We start from the raw sequence: 15587 nt of genomic DNA, 5'->3' as shown, positions 1-15587 counted from the left end.
CTGAACTTGAAAAGGACAATAAAGAGTACATACACATATTTTCAGAAATTATATTTAATTTATATTTTAATCTCAGGTTACCCAACATATATACTGTACAAATTACACACATTATCACATACAAATTACTAAATGTCAAATGTATCTATGTAGTGTATGTCATAATTACATGGTTGAAATTGAACCATTTCTATATTTCACTTACAAAATCTTACACACTCAATCCCATCAATTACGCGCAAATATGTCTCAATCATAAGTTAACATGATGATACTCAACAGACAAAAGTCCAGCTGTGACCTTACATTCAGTTACATTTCTTCTGCATTATGTCCTCGTACAGTCCTTCTCTAAAGGAGAGCATCTCCTCCAGGTTCTTACACTGAAGGGCCTCCTCCATGGATGTCAGTTTGGTGTCTGAGGGAAGCTTGATGGTAGAGTTCCCGAGCAGTGCCTGCACCATCTCCAGAGTCATGTTGAATGAAGTACGCAGGTCTGGACACACAGGGAACAGACAGGCGTTCCATAGCCTACAGCTTGACATGCTACCCGAGAAATGCAGGACTTCATTATCCAGACTCCAACAGGCTAGACACTTCACAAGACTCACCCCGAACAGACTCAGCTTCTCAATGTGGGAAGGGGCTTCCACGCTCTGTTTGAGGTTGTCTTCAATACCAAAGGCAACTGTAGCAAAGCCTTTCTGGCCTTCGCGGTTCACACACAGCGAGTGCATGAAGACCCCCTCGGGGATGGACAGGCTTGAGTTGACCCAGCAGCCACTGAGGATGGAGCCTTCACCCACCTTCACATTGGCCTCAAGCCTACAGTACTCTACCACGGACCGCGGGGACACAGAGCAGCTGGGACCTAAGACGCTGTGCATGACACAGCAGATTGTGGGCCTATCAAAGGTTTCATATGGATAAACACTGAAGGCAGAGGAGAGAAGGCCCAGCTCACTTCTCAAGCTCAGGTCCTCTGTAAAGTGAAAGAGGTATTCGGTGGTGGTGCCAATGTGGTAGAATTTGGAGTTGTTGAGGAGGATGACATTGAGTGGAGTTCCCCTGAGATGGTGGAAAATTGTCTGGCGAATCTTGACTAGGCTTGTTTCCCATTTGGTGACGTTGGTGGTATTGTTGGTATAGTCAATGGTAGCATCGGGGCCCAGAGCCTGAAGAAAGTCCCCATACGCATCTATCTCACAGTTTAAAGGTCCTATCTCTCGCAGTAAGCCAAGCAGGGCCATTGTAGTAGCATTGTCTACATAATATGTACTGTCTGTGTACACAAACTCAGAATCCCTTGTAAATGCACAGCCACTGTGACTCTTGCAAACAGCACCACTGTCACGCATCTTGTCAATACTGGGCTTGTGTAGAAACTGGAGGCAGGACTGGTTTTGCATCTCAGAGATTGCAGACTCCTCGTTAGACTGCAAAACAAACACTCCATGTGTTGTTCCAATGGAGAGAGGAGAGGGATGGGCTAAAGCAGTGAAGCCAGGCCTGTCAAACTTGATATTCTCGTTCTCTGCTATGCTGTAGAGCTCTATGTCATCAGCACAGGTCACCAACACACCAGGCCTCATGTGTGAGGGGAAATCCACATACATGGCTAGTTTGAGCTCTAGCATCTGGTACAGTGGGTCACCCAGGGGCAGTGCTGTGAAGATCTTCCCCAGGGCACTAGCATTGGGCAGACGCTGGCTGAAACCTCCTTGGGAAATGTAAGGCAATTTGAGAACAACCGAGGTTATATATAGGCAACAAATTATTGACAATTATAAGTATTTAATTATTTACAACAGCCAATGTTTCACTAATAAGTAAGTAAAATATTATTATGACAAAAAGCTTTACCAGCATGGATCAGTATCACCCTAAAGCTGCCAAGAGCCTTCCCATACATCTCATCCAACTGCATGAGTGAGTACAGGGTTGAACCTCCATTTCCTAGGAATAATCATTCAATCACTTAGTTTACACAACACTTGATGCAGTAATTTTAGCTATTTATGAAAGCATGGGCGTATCTAGCCCTATTTTTGGGGGAGCCCCCCCAAAAGTTTCATTAGCCCCCACCCAAAAAAATCATTAAAAAAAAAAGAATTATCTTCCTAAAACCCACTAGAGGACACTATTTAAAATGATATTTTCAAAAATTTCTTCTGGGGGAACATGCCCCCAGACCCCCCTAGTTTTGCTGGGTCACAGGAAAAACTAGAGAGGGTACAATTTCTGGGGAAATTGTAGGGTGTGCTTGTTTGCGTCGGTACAGGGGTCCGTTTTTGAATGACATTTTTACAACTGATATTTCTGTATATGTTATATAAAAATGCATACTTATTATTTATAAAGATTACATAGATTTAAAAGCATATTTTTTGCTGCTCATTTACAACTAAAAATACGAGTGAAGTGTAGAATGAAATAGATGTCTTCTCATTTCCCCTGCAAGAGGCAGCCTCATCGTTGAATCAAAACGAATACATTTGGCAGACTTAAACGTCCTTTTAAGTTTTTCCCTTCTCGTGATATTTTCAAGCATTTAGCCTACTCGATGCATTCAGTCATTAACAAAGAACCCCCTTTGAAGATTATTCTACGACGTTACCGGCAGGTAGAAGATGGAATCGCGATTCAAACAGTACCATCTGCTAACTGAAAATATGCCCCCCAAAACGTAAATAAGCTTGACATTTATTTAGTGGAAAATCGCTCATTCATAAAAAGCTCACTGGTAGCAATCATTGTCAGTAACAACGCAAAATGCGATATAGCTCTTTGTGGAGAAGCTGCCCCGGTAAATTCTACTACTACAGTACAGTACTAGACTACTGCTGTGTTCGTCTTGGTAGCGATTGCGTTGGTTGAATTCGATTTAACGTTCCGTTGTACAGTTTAGGTTTATTATTTTCATGAACAGATTGACAAAGTTTAGGCTGTGGCAATGAAGTTCAGGTTAGTAGTCAGATAGTTTCACCTATTGAAAGACTTTTGATTTAAGTAAGGGGAGTGCCGAACATGTTCTGTCGCTGTTTGACTTCCTAAACAGCTGTGTACAGTAGATGTTTTTGTAGTGTGTCTCGCGTAGGCTACAGCGTTGCAGTGAGCAACACTGGTTTGAAACCACAGGGATTTATAATTTCACCAACAAAGCGTTTACTTGTAATGTAATGTCATAATAAATCCTACAACGAAAATGTATTTGTGAGGAATGTTTATTTTAACGATTGAAAACAGATGCATCATAGACCACTGTAGTATGTGTTGCCCGGGCAACAGAGGCTAATGTCATGCTAATGCTTCAGTGAAATAGTAGACTACCGTTTCCGAAAGTAGATGTGGGCCTACTTCCTTAATAATATCAGCTAATATTGTACATTACATTTCACAATTGTGTTTCACATCACAAAGTAAAATGAGTAAATAGTCACCCTGGCCTCTTTGCTTGTGGCGTTTCTGCAGCTGCCTTGCAGTAAAGCTATAGTTAGCCTAGCTATCCCCCAAGTTAACAGATGCGAAACGAATGTTCTGCTACAGGTAGTCACGCGTGTTTTTGTGACGTTAGTGACGTAGTGACGTTAGTAATGTCAGTGACTGTGGCTAGCAAATTAGCCACCGTTAGCTTCACTTTTCGCCACAAAAACTTAACTTGAGCCTAAACCATGCAACGTAACGTAAATCCCAATAGAAGCAACTCAATCGCTACCAAGATGAAACCTTTGACACCTAGGTTGTTTATGTAGGCCAAATATTGACTGAGTTTTAGGGGGGCAAAAAGAATAATAAAAATAATAATAATATATATGTGAGAGAACAATAATAGGTTTTATCTATGGGCTTAGCCCCCCCCCCCCCCCCCCCCCAAAAGTGGGAACCTAGATTCGCCCCTGTAGGAAAGGTTTATCACATTTGCTCACCTATTTTAGATCCAGGAGGATCTGAGAACACGTGATATTGTGTGCCAAGTGGCAGCTCTTTTCTTCCAAGTTTACCAGTTATCTGAAGCTCATATGCTGCTTTCTGATGCTCATCCATAGACGTTATCACCACCAGATCCCAAAATTCTCCATTTTGCACTTCTTTCCCTGTAAGTACATAAGTTTTAACTAAGTTGAAAAACAAAAAAAAACACGTTGTATTTCGGCAGGTTTGTATAGTAGCTTAGGACTTACCACGTAATGCATTGAATTTTCTCCGTTTTTCTTTTGTTGCATTTTGCAATTTTTGACTCTTTAGTTCATTCATTTTCCTGCCTCAGAATTGCTCTATATCCCTAACATGTACATACATTAGTTTCCCAGACTTTCTAAACACTTTCACCTTAAAGTACAAATGTAGCACTGACTCTTGTTAACTTGTCTGTGCTGCCAGTTCCTTGTCCTCAGACACTTCCGGGTTTAGTCACATGATTAAATGGGATCGTTCCATTGAACGAGTGTAGCCAATTAGTTCAGAAGTGATATTGTATCATATTTTACAATATAGCGAACGTGTAACTAGAAAGTAAATTGTAAATTGCTGTTAAATAAACTACCTGTAAGATTAATCAATTTTTAAGAATAATTATGAGAATACACGATTTAGTGAACGTGACTTGTAGTCATGACAACAACACGCTTGTAATCATTAGGACAGCTTCCACGTGAGTATAAGGTCACTAATTTTTCTAATTCGGACAGAATGATATTTTCTTCTGTCTTTTCGAATCTCTTGAAATGAAGATGTTAATTTTTATTTACAGTATATTTTGTAGTAATCAATTTGTGAATTGCCTTTTCCATAGAGAAAATGTGAAGACTCTTTCCAAATAACAAGACATGAATTCAGTTCATGCCCAGAAAGCTTACCTGGTGACATGCTCAGAATCCTTTATATTGAGCCATGGGCAAGGTTTGAATCAGGAAGAGAGGGAAACTGATATTCAGCATATAGTTGTAGTCAGATTGAATCATTTACTTTTAAGGGATGTAGAAAACATTGAATGCTGCAAGTCATTGAAGATCTGCATTCTGGCAGACAACTTCATAAGCAATATTGATTCTCTAATTGAATGTGTGCATTTAGTAAAGTTGGATCTGAGGGGAAATCAGGTAAGGACATGGCAATAATTATAATAATTATAATTCAAGAGATTGTATAACACAACAGTATTTTTTGTTTTTTCCCCTCTTTGATTTAAGTTTGTCTATAATGTTAGCCAATAATTACAGCCATACAATGTTTCTTTCAGATAACCCAACTTCCCAATGGAGTGTTTTGGGACAGTTTGAAAAGACTGCAGCTTCTTTATCTCCATGACAACAATGTGGCCACCAGGAAGAATATTCAAGGATTGGCCAATTGCCAGAACCTCACAGCCTTAACCCTTTACGATACTCCTCTTAGCTTAAAGGCAAACTATAGACACTGCATTGTCAACAGCATATGGTCACTCAAGGCTCTTGATAACTATGTGATATCTGACGAGGAGATCATTGAGAATTGGTGTCTCCCCTTCAGATTCAAATCTCTGAATCCTCACTTTTACTTGAACACTGGGTCATCCTCTCAGACGGTTTGTACCCATATTGTCACTGCACTCTTATATTTACATTTAGTCATTTAGCAGACGCTCTTATCCAGAGCGACTTACAGTAAGTACAGGCAAGTAGGGTGAAGTGCCTTGCCAAGACACAACGTCATTTGACACGGCCGGGAATCGAACTGGCAACCTTCAGATTACTAGCCCGATTCCCTAACCGCTCAGCCACCTGACTCCTTATATGCAGTAGAATGTCTAATGTCTGTTCTATCATTTGTTCACGTAACTCCTTTGATAACCTCCTTGTATCTCACCCCATAAAGGAATCCTATCGAAGTGAAATGCAAACAATTCATAACATAATATCAGCGATTAACAGGATCCAGTCACTTCACTCCCCAACATTGATTATTCAGCGATATATTCGGGGTTATCTGACCAGGAAAAGGTTTAGGTAAGTAATTAACTTAATGGCAAATGTCCTACTCTCTGCGTTTATGTGCTAACGGTAAAATGTAATTTCAGTCAAATCTTGTTTGTTGCAGATTGCCATCTGCCACAGTGGTACTGTGTCGAGGGAAGATCAGAATCCAATCAATCGACTCAGCAGAGACCACTTGTGAAGTCAAAGTGAGATCTAAAGCAAACCGAGGTGAACACTGGGTCAAAGAATGTCACATTGACAAGCAGATGCAGGTATGAACCACTCCACAGTCACAGACTCACCTAATTTACATTATATTTAGCTCTCAGGAATGCCCTCATAGTGCTCAGGTTGCCGACACATGGATACAGTCGGGACATCTGTTTTAAGATAAACTATAAAAATGTAAAACAATAATTAAACTTAAAAACAAAATAATAATTTGAGGATTTTATTCCCAGATGCAAAAGGAGGGTGATATGAAAATCAAGAGATTGAATGTGAACCTGAAAAGACTGACGACAAGTCCAGAGGTATAACAAAATGGTGTGTGTACTCGGTACACCATAGATAACACAAATAGGCTTAAACCTTTTTTTTTCTTACAGGATTTTCATGAGGAAACAAGTTTTGCATCACAACAGTTTAGAAAAAAGGACTTGTGCCCTCTATACAACAGCCTGCAGCAAAGCAAAATAATCAAGCCTACAAGGATTAAACATGTTGAAGGAAAAGGTCATTTAAGTTATTTGAGAGACAACTCTAACAGAAGTACAAATGTTTTTAATATATGATTTTGCTTTCCCTCACCGATTAGGCCTATTAGGACAGGAGCCATGTTTCCAAGGAGAGCTTGGGAATTGGAGTTTCTGGGTGCATGGCTTCAAGGCCAGGTTCCACCAATGCGAGCAAGGCAGTGACATGCTCAACGCCCGTCACCAGGCCGGACAGGACATCCGGAGGTCAATCCATCTCTTCCATTCCCAGCACAGTGAGCCGCCCGTACGCCCCCACCCACGGCCCTCATTCGTCACCGCTGAGCAAAGGCTAATGGGCCGCTGCCATGGCTCCATCAGCTTTGCCCCCTTCCAGGTCATAGAGCGCGCCTATGAGACGAGGGAGCGGACCGAGACTCTAAGAAAACGGGCAGAACACGTCATCCAGTGCCAGTCGAGGAGGGAGGGCGCCAGAGACTACCGTCTCTACTTCCTGGATTCACTAAGGACGAAGGTCCTCCAGCAGAAGGAAAACGAGCAAGCACAGATGGAGGGTGCTCTAAACCATCTGAAGGCATGCCAGGACAGAGAGATACAGGCTGTCAGACAAAAGCACGCAGGCTTCATCGAGGAGAAGCGTAGACGGGCATCGGAGTGGGCACTGGTAACGACCTTCAATGGGCAGCACACCTCGCTGGCCAGGGTGATCAATAAGAATAATATGCGGCAGAGGCAACATGATAAGCGACAGGAGAAGCGAGTTCAAGTGGACAGTAAAAAGATGCAGGCCCAGTCCAAGAAGAAACTCATCCAGGAAAACCAGGAGGACAGGTACAGAGCCACATAGGCAACCAGAGGTTTAGAGCAGATAGTCTTTGGCTCTCGTTTTCTAATTGTTCTTTAAACACAACCATTTATTCATTTAGCAGACACTTTTATCCAAAGCGCCTTCCAAGAGAGAGCTTTACAAAAAGTGCACAGGTCAATGATCATAAACAACGAGATAGCCCCAAAAACATTGTGGGTAGCCAAAACATGAGCATACATTGTGATAAGCAAATATGTGCCAATGGGAAGAAACATAAGAGCATGTAGTTACAACGTTTCAATGCTCTAAACTAGAGAAAAGTTTTTGTTTGGTTTTGTAGGAAGAGGTCTGTGAAGGATGCAGCCATCACTTCCCGTGTGAACAGAGACACACATCTGGCTATCAAGCACAACCACCGGCTCCTCCAGGCCCAGGCCAGAGTGGCCAGTGTAAAGACAAAGCATTACAAGAGGGTCTTGCAGCCTTTGCCAGTCAATCCATCTTTATAGCATCCTCCCTCTTCTGCACTTCCTCTCATAGGTTCATTTAACTTATTTTGATGACTTTAATGACTGAACAAGAAATGTAAAGTGAGGTGTGAAAATGAAAGAAATGAATCAAACAGAAAAATGTCTACTGGTACACTGTGTTTATTGTTTCACTGGTATATGACGTTTGAATGAAATCATGGCTACTAGGTATGTTAGATACTTGGCCAGAGTCCACATCATTGTCTTCAAATCAATACTGTATGTAACTTCTAAAATACACTGTTTCAAATCAAAGTGCTTGAATTCATCATTTCACAGCCAATGTACAAATATTACTTTCACTAACGCAAGGACATTCGACTAAAAATTATAATTTTAGGAGGTAAGTTTCACTCCAATGCCCAGACACAATAGATTAAACTGCATATTAGTATTGCACAAGTATCAAGTGAGATTATCATTTGAATTTTAATTATTTGTGTTAATGGGTGTTAAGCAGCTGGAACATTGTGTACCAAAGCCTGTTCTGGAATTATGTAAACTGGATCAGAATGTAACTACTAAACAAGTAATAACACAGTTAACTTGTGCTGACAAGTTACAAACCACTAACTGGCAAAGGGAGGGGTACAGACAGTCAGGCTTTTCCCCAGGGCATAACTGCGTGAACAACTTCTCTGTCATCCTAGTTCAGGAAAGTGAGGCTAATCGATGACAGTACCATTCTCTCATCCTACAGAAAGGCGAAGGACAGTCAGGAAGGACCATTTTATACAGTGCATTAGAGCAGTAGTCTTCGACCCTGGTCCTCAGGGCCCGTTCTGTATGTTTTGGATGTTTCCCTGATCCAACACACCCAATTCAAATAAATGGTCATTATGAGGCTTCTACAGAAACTGCTAATGACAATTTTTTTAAATTGGTTGTGTTGGGGTAGGGAAACATGTAGAACATACAGTGCCCTGAGGACCTGGTTTGAAGACCACTGTATCAGAGGGAGAGAAGTAAGGTACCATTCTCCTGGTGAAAATATGGCAGTGTTATGAGGAAGGTATGGTGTTTTGGGCAGTTTGGGACACAGCTTTCTGTGGTTAAGACCTCACAGTGCAGAGGGGTGCAGGGCAGCCAGGCTGTCTCTGTTTTCCTCCAGGTACTGCTTGCAGGAGGAGAAGGTGCTGCAGAAGCTGGAGGAGAGTCCAGCAATGTCTGTGGATATGTACGGAAGCACCCCTGGAGTGGCCTGGTTGTAGTAGGAGATCTGATGCAAAACATACAAACATGGAGATCAGTGACGGAAATTCTGCATCTCTCACGTACATCCAAAACTCATACAAGCATTAGGACCATGAAATGAGCATGGATGAATTACGCATGGAGTCTGTGGCCCTCTTTTTGGACTCAATAAAGAGCCCCCATTTGCCCACCTTGGTGACTGTACTGGACTCCGCCCAGATAGTGAAACCAGCACAAAGCACCTCTCCCCTGGTATAGTCCTCAGTGGGAGGGTGGGTGGGCAGAGTGACAGAGCGCAAGGCAATCAGGTAAGGGTCCCTGAGAGGGACAAAATGATAATCAAATAAGAAGAGGCTGTAAGAAAAGAGTGCTGTGCATTTAAACAGACACAGTCGAGGAGAATAGAGAGAAGTCAGGCAAAATAAAAGAACACAAGCTTGTGACAGTGTGTCCCCACTGTACTGTTATCTTCATGATTTTGTGATGAAGTTTGCCTGTCATTTGCGAACTCGCTGGGTGGAAGTGGTTCGCAACATCAATTTGAATGAAACAGCCTTTTTGACAAAATAAGTGCTTATATAGACTCTTGCACAGGAACAGCATTTAAATGCCTAGGTATAGTGAGGACACAGTGTAAGAAAGATCAAAAAATTATTGGAGTGCAGAGATCTAACAACAATGAAAGTCAGTTGGTCGGTGACCAAGGTCAATGTACCCGATATCACAAGGTTTCCTCCTGGAGGCCAGCAGAATGAAGTCCTGGCCTTTACCCCCTTTAGAAACGGAAGGAGTGGCCACCTGGTAAATAGTGTCTTCTTCATCAGCCTGGTTTATCACGTCACATTGTCTGTAGAAGACAGAAAGGGGAAAAACATGGTCTAGATCTAGGGACCAACATCCAGGAGACAGTGAAATCAATTAGATCGTTCTAAATACACTATATTCCGACCCTTTGACTTTTGTGGGACTGGGGGACCTACTTTAGATATATGTTTGTTTTTCTTGTATGCCCTATTACCCAATTGTGTCATGTGGACTGCAATCAAATTCCAGAGGCTTCTCAAAGAACAAAGAAAGCAGCTAAGCTCAATCTGCAGTCTCATTCAAAAGGGTCTGAACATGTAACAGCAATGTCTTACTTATTTGCTACTTATTTCCTAAATACATATATTTAATCCAGATCAATGTCTGTCACAACAATATGTGAAATTGTGAAAGAATCAGAATAATTTCTATAAGCATCATGCAACATTGTTGTGCTCCTACCAACAAGAAAGCAACCAAATTATTTATAGAAGAAAATGTACACATCTTGATAGACAACCCATAAAAACAATCTCTTAATAATAATAAAAATAAAAAAAACGTTTATGACTTCATGCAGTCCTAACGTGTTTAATTACAGTTACACCTTGCTGCAGTGTTGTGTTGTGTTGTGACATGCCAAGGCATGGCAGTATCGTTGCCTCTGCTACTCACTCATAATGCTTGTCCCATTTATGTCTCTTACTGAGATCTGAAAGCAGATGGAATGTCTGCTCTGCTGGGACATTCACATGGGTCTCGATCTTAAAACACAACACGTGGTTTTCTTCCAGTGTGTACAGACTGACCTGGGAGAGAAAACAATAGCCATGACAGGCAGAAGCAGCCGTTGAATACATTCTTATTTTTTAAGTCACTACAGTAAAGCACATGAAGGATTTCAAAAAGAAAACAGGCTAAGGAATATGATCATAAGATAGCATGCATGCTGCAATAGTAATAAATAAATAGTCTCAATGCTGTAACATAACAATAATTAAAATTGTCCTTTCATGCAGACGAGTCCCAGTTTTGAACAAAGACTAAATTATTTTGGACATAGTATACTCTATAAGGCTCTCGTCATATCCCCTTATTCAAAACAATGTTGACCTACTTTGATAATAGTCAGCATGACTGACTGCACATTTTCACCTGTCCAAATAAATATTGTTTATTTGTAGGGTGTATAGGAAGAGGGGTTGAAAAATGTTGGAACATTTAGTATGTCATTTTGTGCATTCTACAGCTACAAACAATACTGACCTTATTTTTCTCAGAGCTTAACATCCAGTTGTTTCTCGCGGCTAAAAGTTTTAGTGCCGACACATTGTTGTAGCTGAGGTACATCTGAAAACAGAACTGGATTTAAACACTAAAGAGGATAATTGTGGTTTAGAAAAGAAAAAGAAAAGCAAGCCTGGCCACAGTGGGTCAGTAGAGAGCATGGTCGCCGATCGCGTGTGTAGAGTCGTATTTAAGGAGGTACCAGTAAGTTACCTGGTTACTGAGGTCCCAAGGCACAGAAAGAGGGACCTCAGTCTGCTTGCAGGAGAAGATATACTTCCTGTAGACAGGCATAAAATAGTCTCTCTTTTTTTTTTTTTACAAATTTACAAAACGTTTGTGCTGTTACATCATTACATAAATAGGTGTACATATAAACTACATAAACAAAGTTAGCCTACATGTGAACCACAGAAAAACTTTCTATATTACTACGGACCTGTCAAGACGGATCTTCTTTCTGGCTATTGCCTCCTGGTAACGCCTCTTTCCATCCTGTGGGTTAAATGAAGGTTAACCATTGGGAGACCTTTTGACAGATAGAAGATTTTGTTCCATGTCAGTCCTATGTCAGCTGATGATATTCTCTGCTGCAAAGGTTGGGCACAAACATACACAGCACAGTCCATAGCTAATTTTAGGCAGTTTAACAGAGGTCAGAACCAGAACTCACCACGAGTTCAGGACGTATCCGTGGCAACGTGCAAGGCTTCCTGTCGCTGTCTAGAACCTCAAAGGTCATGAAGGCACTGTTGATGTGGCGCAACGGTTCTCCACCCTTATAGGCTTCTGCACACACCCCCACCTCCATGCTATATCAACACCAACGACACACGTGTAATTGAACATAATCACATCATAGAAAACTGCCTCAACGAACATGAGACTTGTCGAACTTGTTCCCGGTCACATGTTTGCTGTCGGAGGAGTTGTACGGAGCTCATCTGTTGTCAGGACCCACCTGTTCTTGAAGGAATTGTTCACAATGGCCTTAAGCACCAGGCGATCACCAATGTGAGACGGGCCCCGGAAGTGAAACATGTCTATGGTCCTCAGAGTAGGATGGGCATTACACAGACGGCTAGGCCGAGGGACAGAAAGCAATGGAAGAAGGGAGTCTTAAGTGAATCACACTGTATATGTATACATACACATATATATACACATATACTAGGGGTGTAACAATATATCGTGGAATAATATATCGCAATACAAACTTATTACAATATGTATCGTAGAGTTATGGCAATATTATTACAATATGACCCCCGTTTGATCCTATTGGTTGAGCTACCAGAAAGTGACCTACTTTGCACCTGCGTCATGCGTGCATTCATTGCATTCACAGAAATCGCTTGAACTGAGTTAATTAAATTGTATGTACAACAAAGAAAATTAATGAAAATGTTTAATGTTTTGGAAATAAATCAGTAAATTGAATTTCATTTTCATTTAAAATGTTGTTTAAAATATTGTGATACATACTGTATTGTACACCCAGTATCGTGATAAGTATCGGGTGTATCGTTAAACCCTTAATATACACTGGATACACTGTATGTAAATATACATCAATACCTGCAAATGATTTACATTTATGTTCAATGTCTTGCTGAAAAGATAGGCAGGCTCACCTTGCAGCAATGGTGGCCACATTCTCCATCCAGGCCATGATCTGACCTCCAAAGGTGCTGACCTGGTGATTAGCATGTGGTGGCAACACCAACTCCACACTTTCCACCTGGGTTCTCTCGGCTGGCACTGCACCTTGGAACTCCTGGCACTCCCCTGTTGGCACGAACACACACACGCACAGGAAAACAGAAGATGGGAAAGGTGGAGAGAGACAGACAGAAGCACACAAGTTTACACATGAACGCATGTTACACAAGTTAGCGTTGGTGCTTCTGAACCTTGTGGTTATAACGTGGTGCATGTCTGTGATGAAGCTTAACGATTCTATGTGTACTTCCTGTGGACTTGGCTGTACCTAGCTGCGCCGTGCTGCTGCTCAGCAGGTCTGTGATGATCTCGGCATGGATGAGCCTCATCCTTCTCCTCTCGGCTGCAATGCTGTACTCCATCTGTTCAGCCTGCGTGTGTGGGATCACCTGCTTCAGCTGTACCTGCAAACACCACACAAATTCACACCCAAGAACATACCGATGAATGGGAAGAGACAGACAAACAGAAACAGACAAACACACACAGTGTTAGAGGGGTCTGTGGTGCTCACTTTTGAATGAAATACTTTTGAGTGAAATACATAAAAGTCAGAGACTCCACCGCCTCCCTGTTGACCTAACCTTTCCAGCCTCTGTGCGTCGGGCCACAAAGGTGCCAAAGGCATGGCACACCTTCCAATGGCAGTTAGTGAATAGGTCCTCACAGGTGACCAAAATGCCCACCTGGAAGTGACATCAACCATCTGAACACATAATGGCCAAAGAGCATACGAGGAAGCAAGGACTTAAAATAATAATAAAAATGGACATGAACAAACCTCCATACTGGATGTGAAGGCTCTGTTGACTTTTGCTTTAATGTTAACCACTTGTCCAACCCTAGATACAGAAAGAAGACTTATTTTTACTATCAACACTGTACAATGGTTACAGTGTAAACACATATGTCGCCTCAGCCTCCTTTTGAGAACACAGTCCACACACACATATATAAAGAAAACAACAACTAGGCTGGTCTAATGGACCACTAAAGATCTTGAGAACACTTACCCAATGGTGTGCTCAAAATGAATATCATCGACAGATGCAGTAATGCATGAACATCCTGCATGTCTCTCAGCTGGAAATGGCATCAAGACATTCAAAACATTATAGATTTTTCAATGATATACAGTATATTATTAAACAACAATGCCCAATTAGTGACAGGAAACAACAATGCCTCATTATTATCATTATGTCAAAGCTTGAATGATGGTTGAATGGATTTGCATGACCTGGGTCAATACCTGACTATGTCAGACAAAGAGCATACTTAGCACCATTAAACTAAACTGTTTTGTTATGTGAAACATGGCACTGTGTGCCTACCCAACCAGCATTCACATATTGTCCAGAGTTACCAGAGAGGCAGGCCGTTGAGTCCATCCACTTAAGCAGTTGGCCTACGCTGAGCTCGCCACAGTGGTTTGCATGGCACGGAAGGACTATTTGGCTCATCTTAACCTCAGTAGGGTTTCTGTATACCTCTCCACTCTCCAGGATTAAGAGACAGTCCTCCAGAGGGTCAGCATCCTTCGTATCAGATGCCATAATGACTGAACTGGTAGAACATTAGGGGTACAATATACAGTATGATTAGGTTATTTCAGTCTGATTTGGGTCTAAGCAGCACATTGCTTTGATCTGACACAGCTGTGCATCTTGAAGTGAACTATAGCCTTCCATTCTCACATGAATATTACAAACAATCCATGGTGAACTAATTCACTCTCTGGGTTATTTTGCTAATATCACATTGCAGTGAATTAGTATAAAGGGAATTAATAAATAATGTATTAACTATATTATACTGCTCCAAGGAGAAAAACGCCACTAGTTGCAGATTTAAGATTCATGTAATAGCGTATACAAGGGGTTTTGTGCTCTTAAAACTGTGCTTAGGTCGAAATAATCTGCAGCTCAATTTGTCGTCTGACACATTGCTCAACTGACCATAGCCTAACACCACAACGTTTTAAAGTCGATAGTAAGTAGAAAGTGTCTGACTAATTTGAATCATTCGTTTGCTGAGAATATGTTACTAATGTAAATGTCAAAACGTCACCCTTCTCATGAATGTAAGTTATAAATGAGCAGAAGACCAATGCCGGAATCTGCTCCAGGTTTGCAGTCCTCAATTCATATGTAGCGGTCAACAGTCTCTACTCTCGTGCTCGCTAGACATGCGACATTGGATTGCAGCTCAAACGTGAATAACGAGGTCATAATAAACATGTTAGGAGCGTGAGCAACAACAAAAAAAGAAAAACTACAAAAACAAAACGCCTAAAGTTCTTAGCCTGTGAAAACATTTATATAGGCTAACATTTTTCCATACATTTCCAACTCAATATATGCTTACCTAAAAGTACGCAATTGGCTGCAGCAAATGGTAAGGTCACATTGGTTCAAAGAAATGTACCCAAGAAGAGAAACGAGCCTATTGGAGCCTCACAAACGTCTACGCACATACCGTCTGTCCCATGGAGGCATTATGATAGCGATATCCCCGTTACTCCCCCTTTCTCACACCCTCCGTCTAAGAGTGGCATTTCGCGACTGAGTAG

General features: G+C 41.5%; 3 protein-coding genes across 8 annotated transcripts; 1 reads left to right on the top strand and 2 right to left on the bottom strand.

The window, feature by feature from the left end:
* Positions 1 to 77: 77 nt before the first annotated feature.
* On the bottom strand, positions 78 to 4778 carry fpgt (fucose-1-phosphate guanylyltransferase). Its single transcript, XM_067230281.1, has 4 exons — positions 4182 to 4778; positions 3927 to 4094; positions 1864 to 1956; positions 78 to 1720 (listed from the first exon to the last, which is right to left on the bottom strand). The coding sequence occupies exons 1-4, from the start codon at positions 4252 to 4254 to the stop codon at positions 309 to 311; spliced, it is 1746 nt and encodes a 581-aa protein (XP_067086382.1). The 5' UTR covers positions 4255 to 4778; the 3' UTR covers positions 78 to 308.
* On the top strand, positions 1618 to 8118 carry lrriq3 (leucine rich repeats and IQ motif containing 3). Of its 4 annotated transcripts, XM_067230279.1 has the most exons (12): positions 1618 to 1730; positions 1858 to 1929; positions 4047 to 4096; positions 4568 to 4651; positions 4793 to 5099; positions 5240 to 5563; positions 5854 to 5984; positions 6076 to 6226; positions 6416 to 6487; positions 6563 to 6689; positions 6772 to 7501; positions 7819 to 8118. In XM_067230279.1, the coding sequence occupies exons 5-12, from the start codon at positions 4827 to 4829 to the stop codon at positions 7985 to 7987; spliced, it is 1977 nt and encodes a 658-aa protein (XP_067086380.1). In that variant the 5' UTR covers positions 1618 to 1730; positions 1858 to 1929; positions 4047 to 4096; positions 4568 to 4651; positions 4793 to 4826; the 3' UTR covers positions 7988 to 8118. The 4 variants fall into 4 exon arrangements, with proteins under 4 accessions (XP_067086380.1, XP_067086379.1, XP_067086378.1 ...); XM_067230278.1 differs by lacking the exon at positions 4568 to 4651 and having other exon boundaries at positions 1683 to 1929; XM_067230277.1 differs by lacking the exon at positions 4568 to 4651 and having other exon boundaries at positions 1683 to 1929; positions 3936 to 4096.
* On the bottom strand, positions 8106 to 15568 carry acot11b (acyl-CoA thioesterase 11b). 3 transcript variants are annotated; one of them, XM_067230282.1, is made up of 16 exons: positions 15383 to 15568; positions 14382 to 14581; positions 14029 to 14098; positions 13797 to 13857; positions 13600 to 13701; positions 13284 to 13419; positions 12928 to 13081; positions 12255 to 12374; positions 11967 to 12105; positions 11733 to 11788; positions 11507 to 11573; positions 11273 to 11356; positions 10682 to 10815; positions 9918 to 10049; positions 9394 to 9520; positions 8106 to 9227 (listed from the first exon to the last, which is right to left on the bottom strand). In XM_067230282.1, the coding sequence occupies exons 2-16, from the start codon at positions 14569 to 14571 to the stop codon at positions 9069 to 9071; spliced, it is 1731 nt and encodes a 576-aa protein (XP_067086383.1). In that variant the 5' UTR covers positions 14572 to 14581; positions 15383 to 15568; the 3' UTR covers positions 8106 to 9068. The 3 variants fall into 3 exon arrangements, with proteins under 3 accessions (XP_067086383.1, XP_067086384.1, XP_067086385.1); XM_067230283.1 differs by having other exon boundaries at positions 14382 to 14576; XM_067230284.1 differs by lacking the exon at positions 9394 to 9520.
* Positions 15569 to 15587: the final 19 nt, after the last annotated feature.

This window comes from Osmerus mordax, chromosome 27 (genome assembly GCF_038355195.1).
Source record: "Osmerus mordax isolate fOsmMor3 chromosome 27, fOsmMor3.pri, whole genome shotgun sequence".
Classification (NCBI taxonomy): domain Eukaryota; kingdom Metazoa; phylum Chordata; class Actinopteri; order Osmeriformes; family Osmeridae; genus Osmerus; species Osmerus mordax.
This window is presented reverse-complemented; position numbering and strand designations above follow the sequence as displayed.

Bases quoted from the DNA above. Each gene is read 5' to 3' on its own strand.
- fpgt (XM_067230281.1), bottom strand. From the start codon at position 4,254: ATGAATGAACTAAAGAGTCAAAAATTGCAAAATGCAACAAAAGAAAAA. The intron at 4,095-4,181 runs GTAAGTCCTAAG...ATGTACTTACAG, and splicing joins AAAATTCAATGCATTACGTG to GGAAAGAAGTGCAAAATGGA. The intron at 1,957-3,926 runs GTGAGCAAATGT...GATTATTCCTAG, and splicing joins TCCTCCTGGATCTAAAATAG to GAAATGGAGGTTCAACCCTG.
- lrriq3 (XM_067230279.1), top strand. From the start codon at position 4,827: ATGAATTCAGTTCATGCCCAGAAAGCTTACCTGGTGACATGCTCAGAA. The intron at 5,100-5,239 runs GTAAGGACATGG...TGTTTCTTTCAG, and splicing joins TGGATCTGAGGGGAAATCAG to ATAACCCAACTTCCCAATGG. The intron at 6,488-6,562 runs GTATAACAAAAT...TTTTTCTTACAG, and splicing joins GACTGACGACAAGTCCAGAG to GATTTTCATGAGGAAACAAG.
- acot11b (XM_067230282.1), bottom strand. From the start codon at position 14,571: ATGGCATCTGATACGAAGGATGCTGACCCTCTGGAGGACTGTCTCTTA. The intron at 13,082-13,283 runs GTACAGCCAAGT...TCGTGCCAACAG, and splicing joins CAGCAGCACGGCGCAGCTAG to GGGAGTGCCAGGAGTTCCAA. The intron at 11,357-11,506 runs GTAACTTACTGG...TTCTGTTTTCAG, and splicing joins CTTGGGACCTCAGTAACCAG to ATGTACCTCAGCTACAACAA.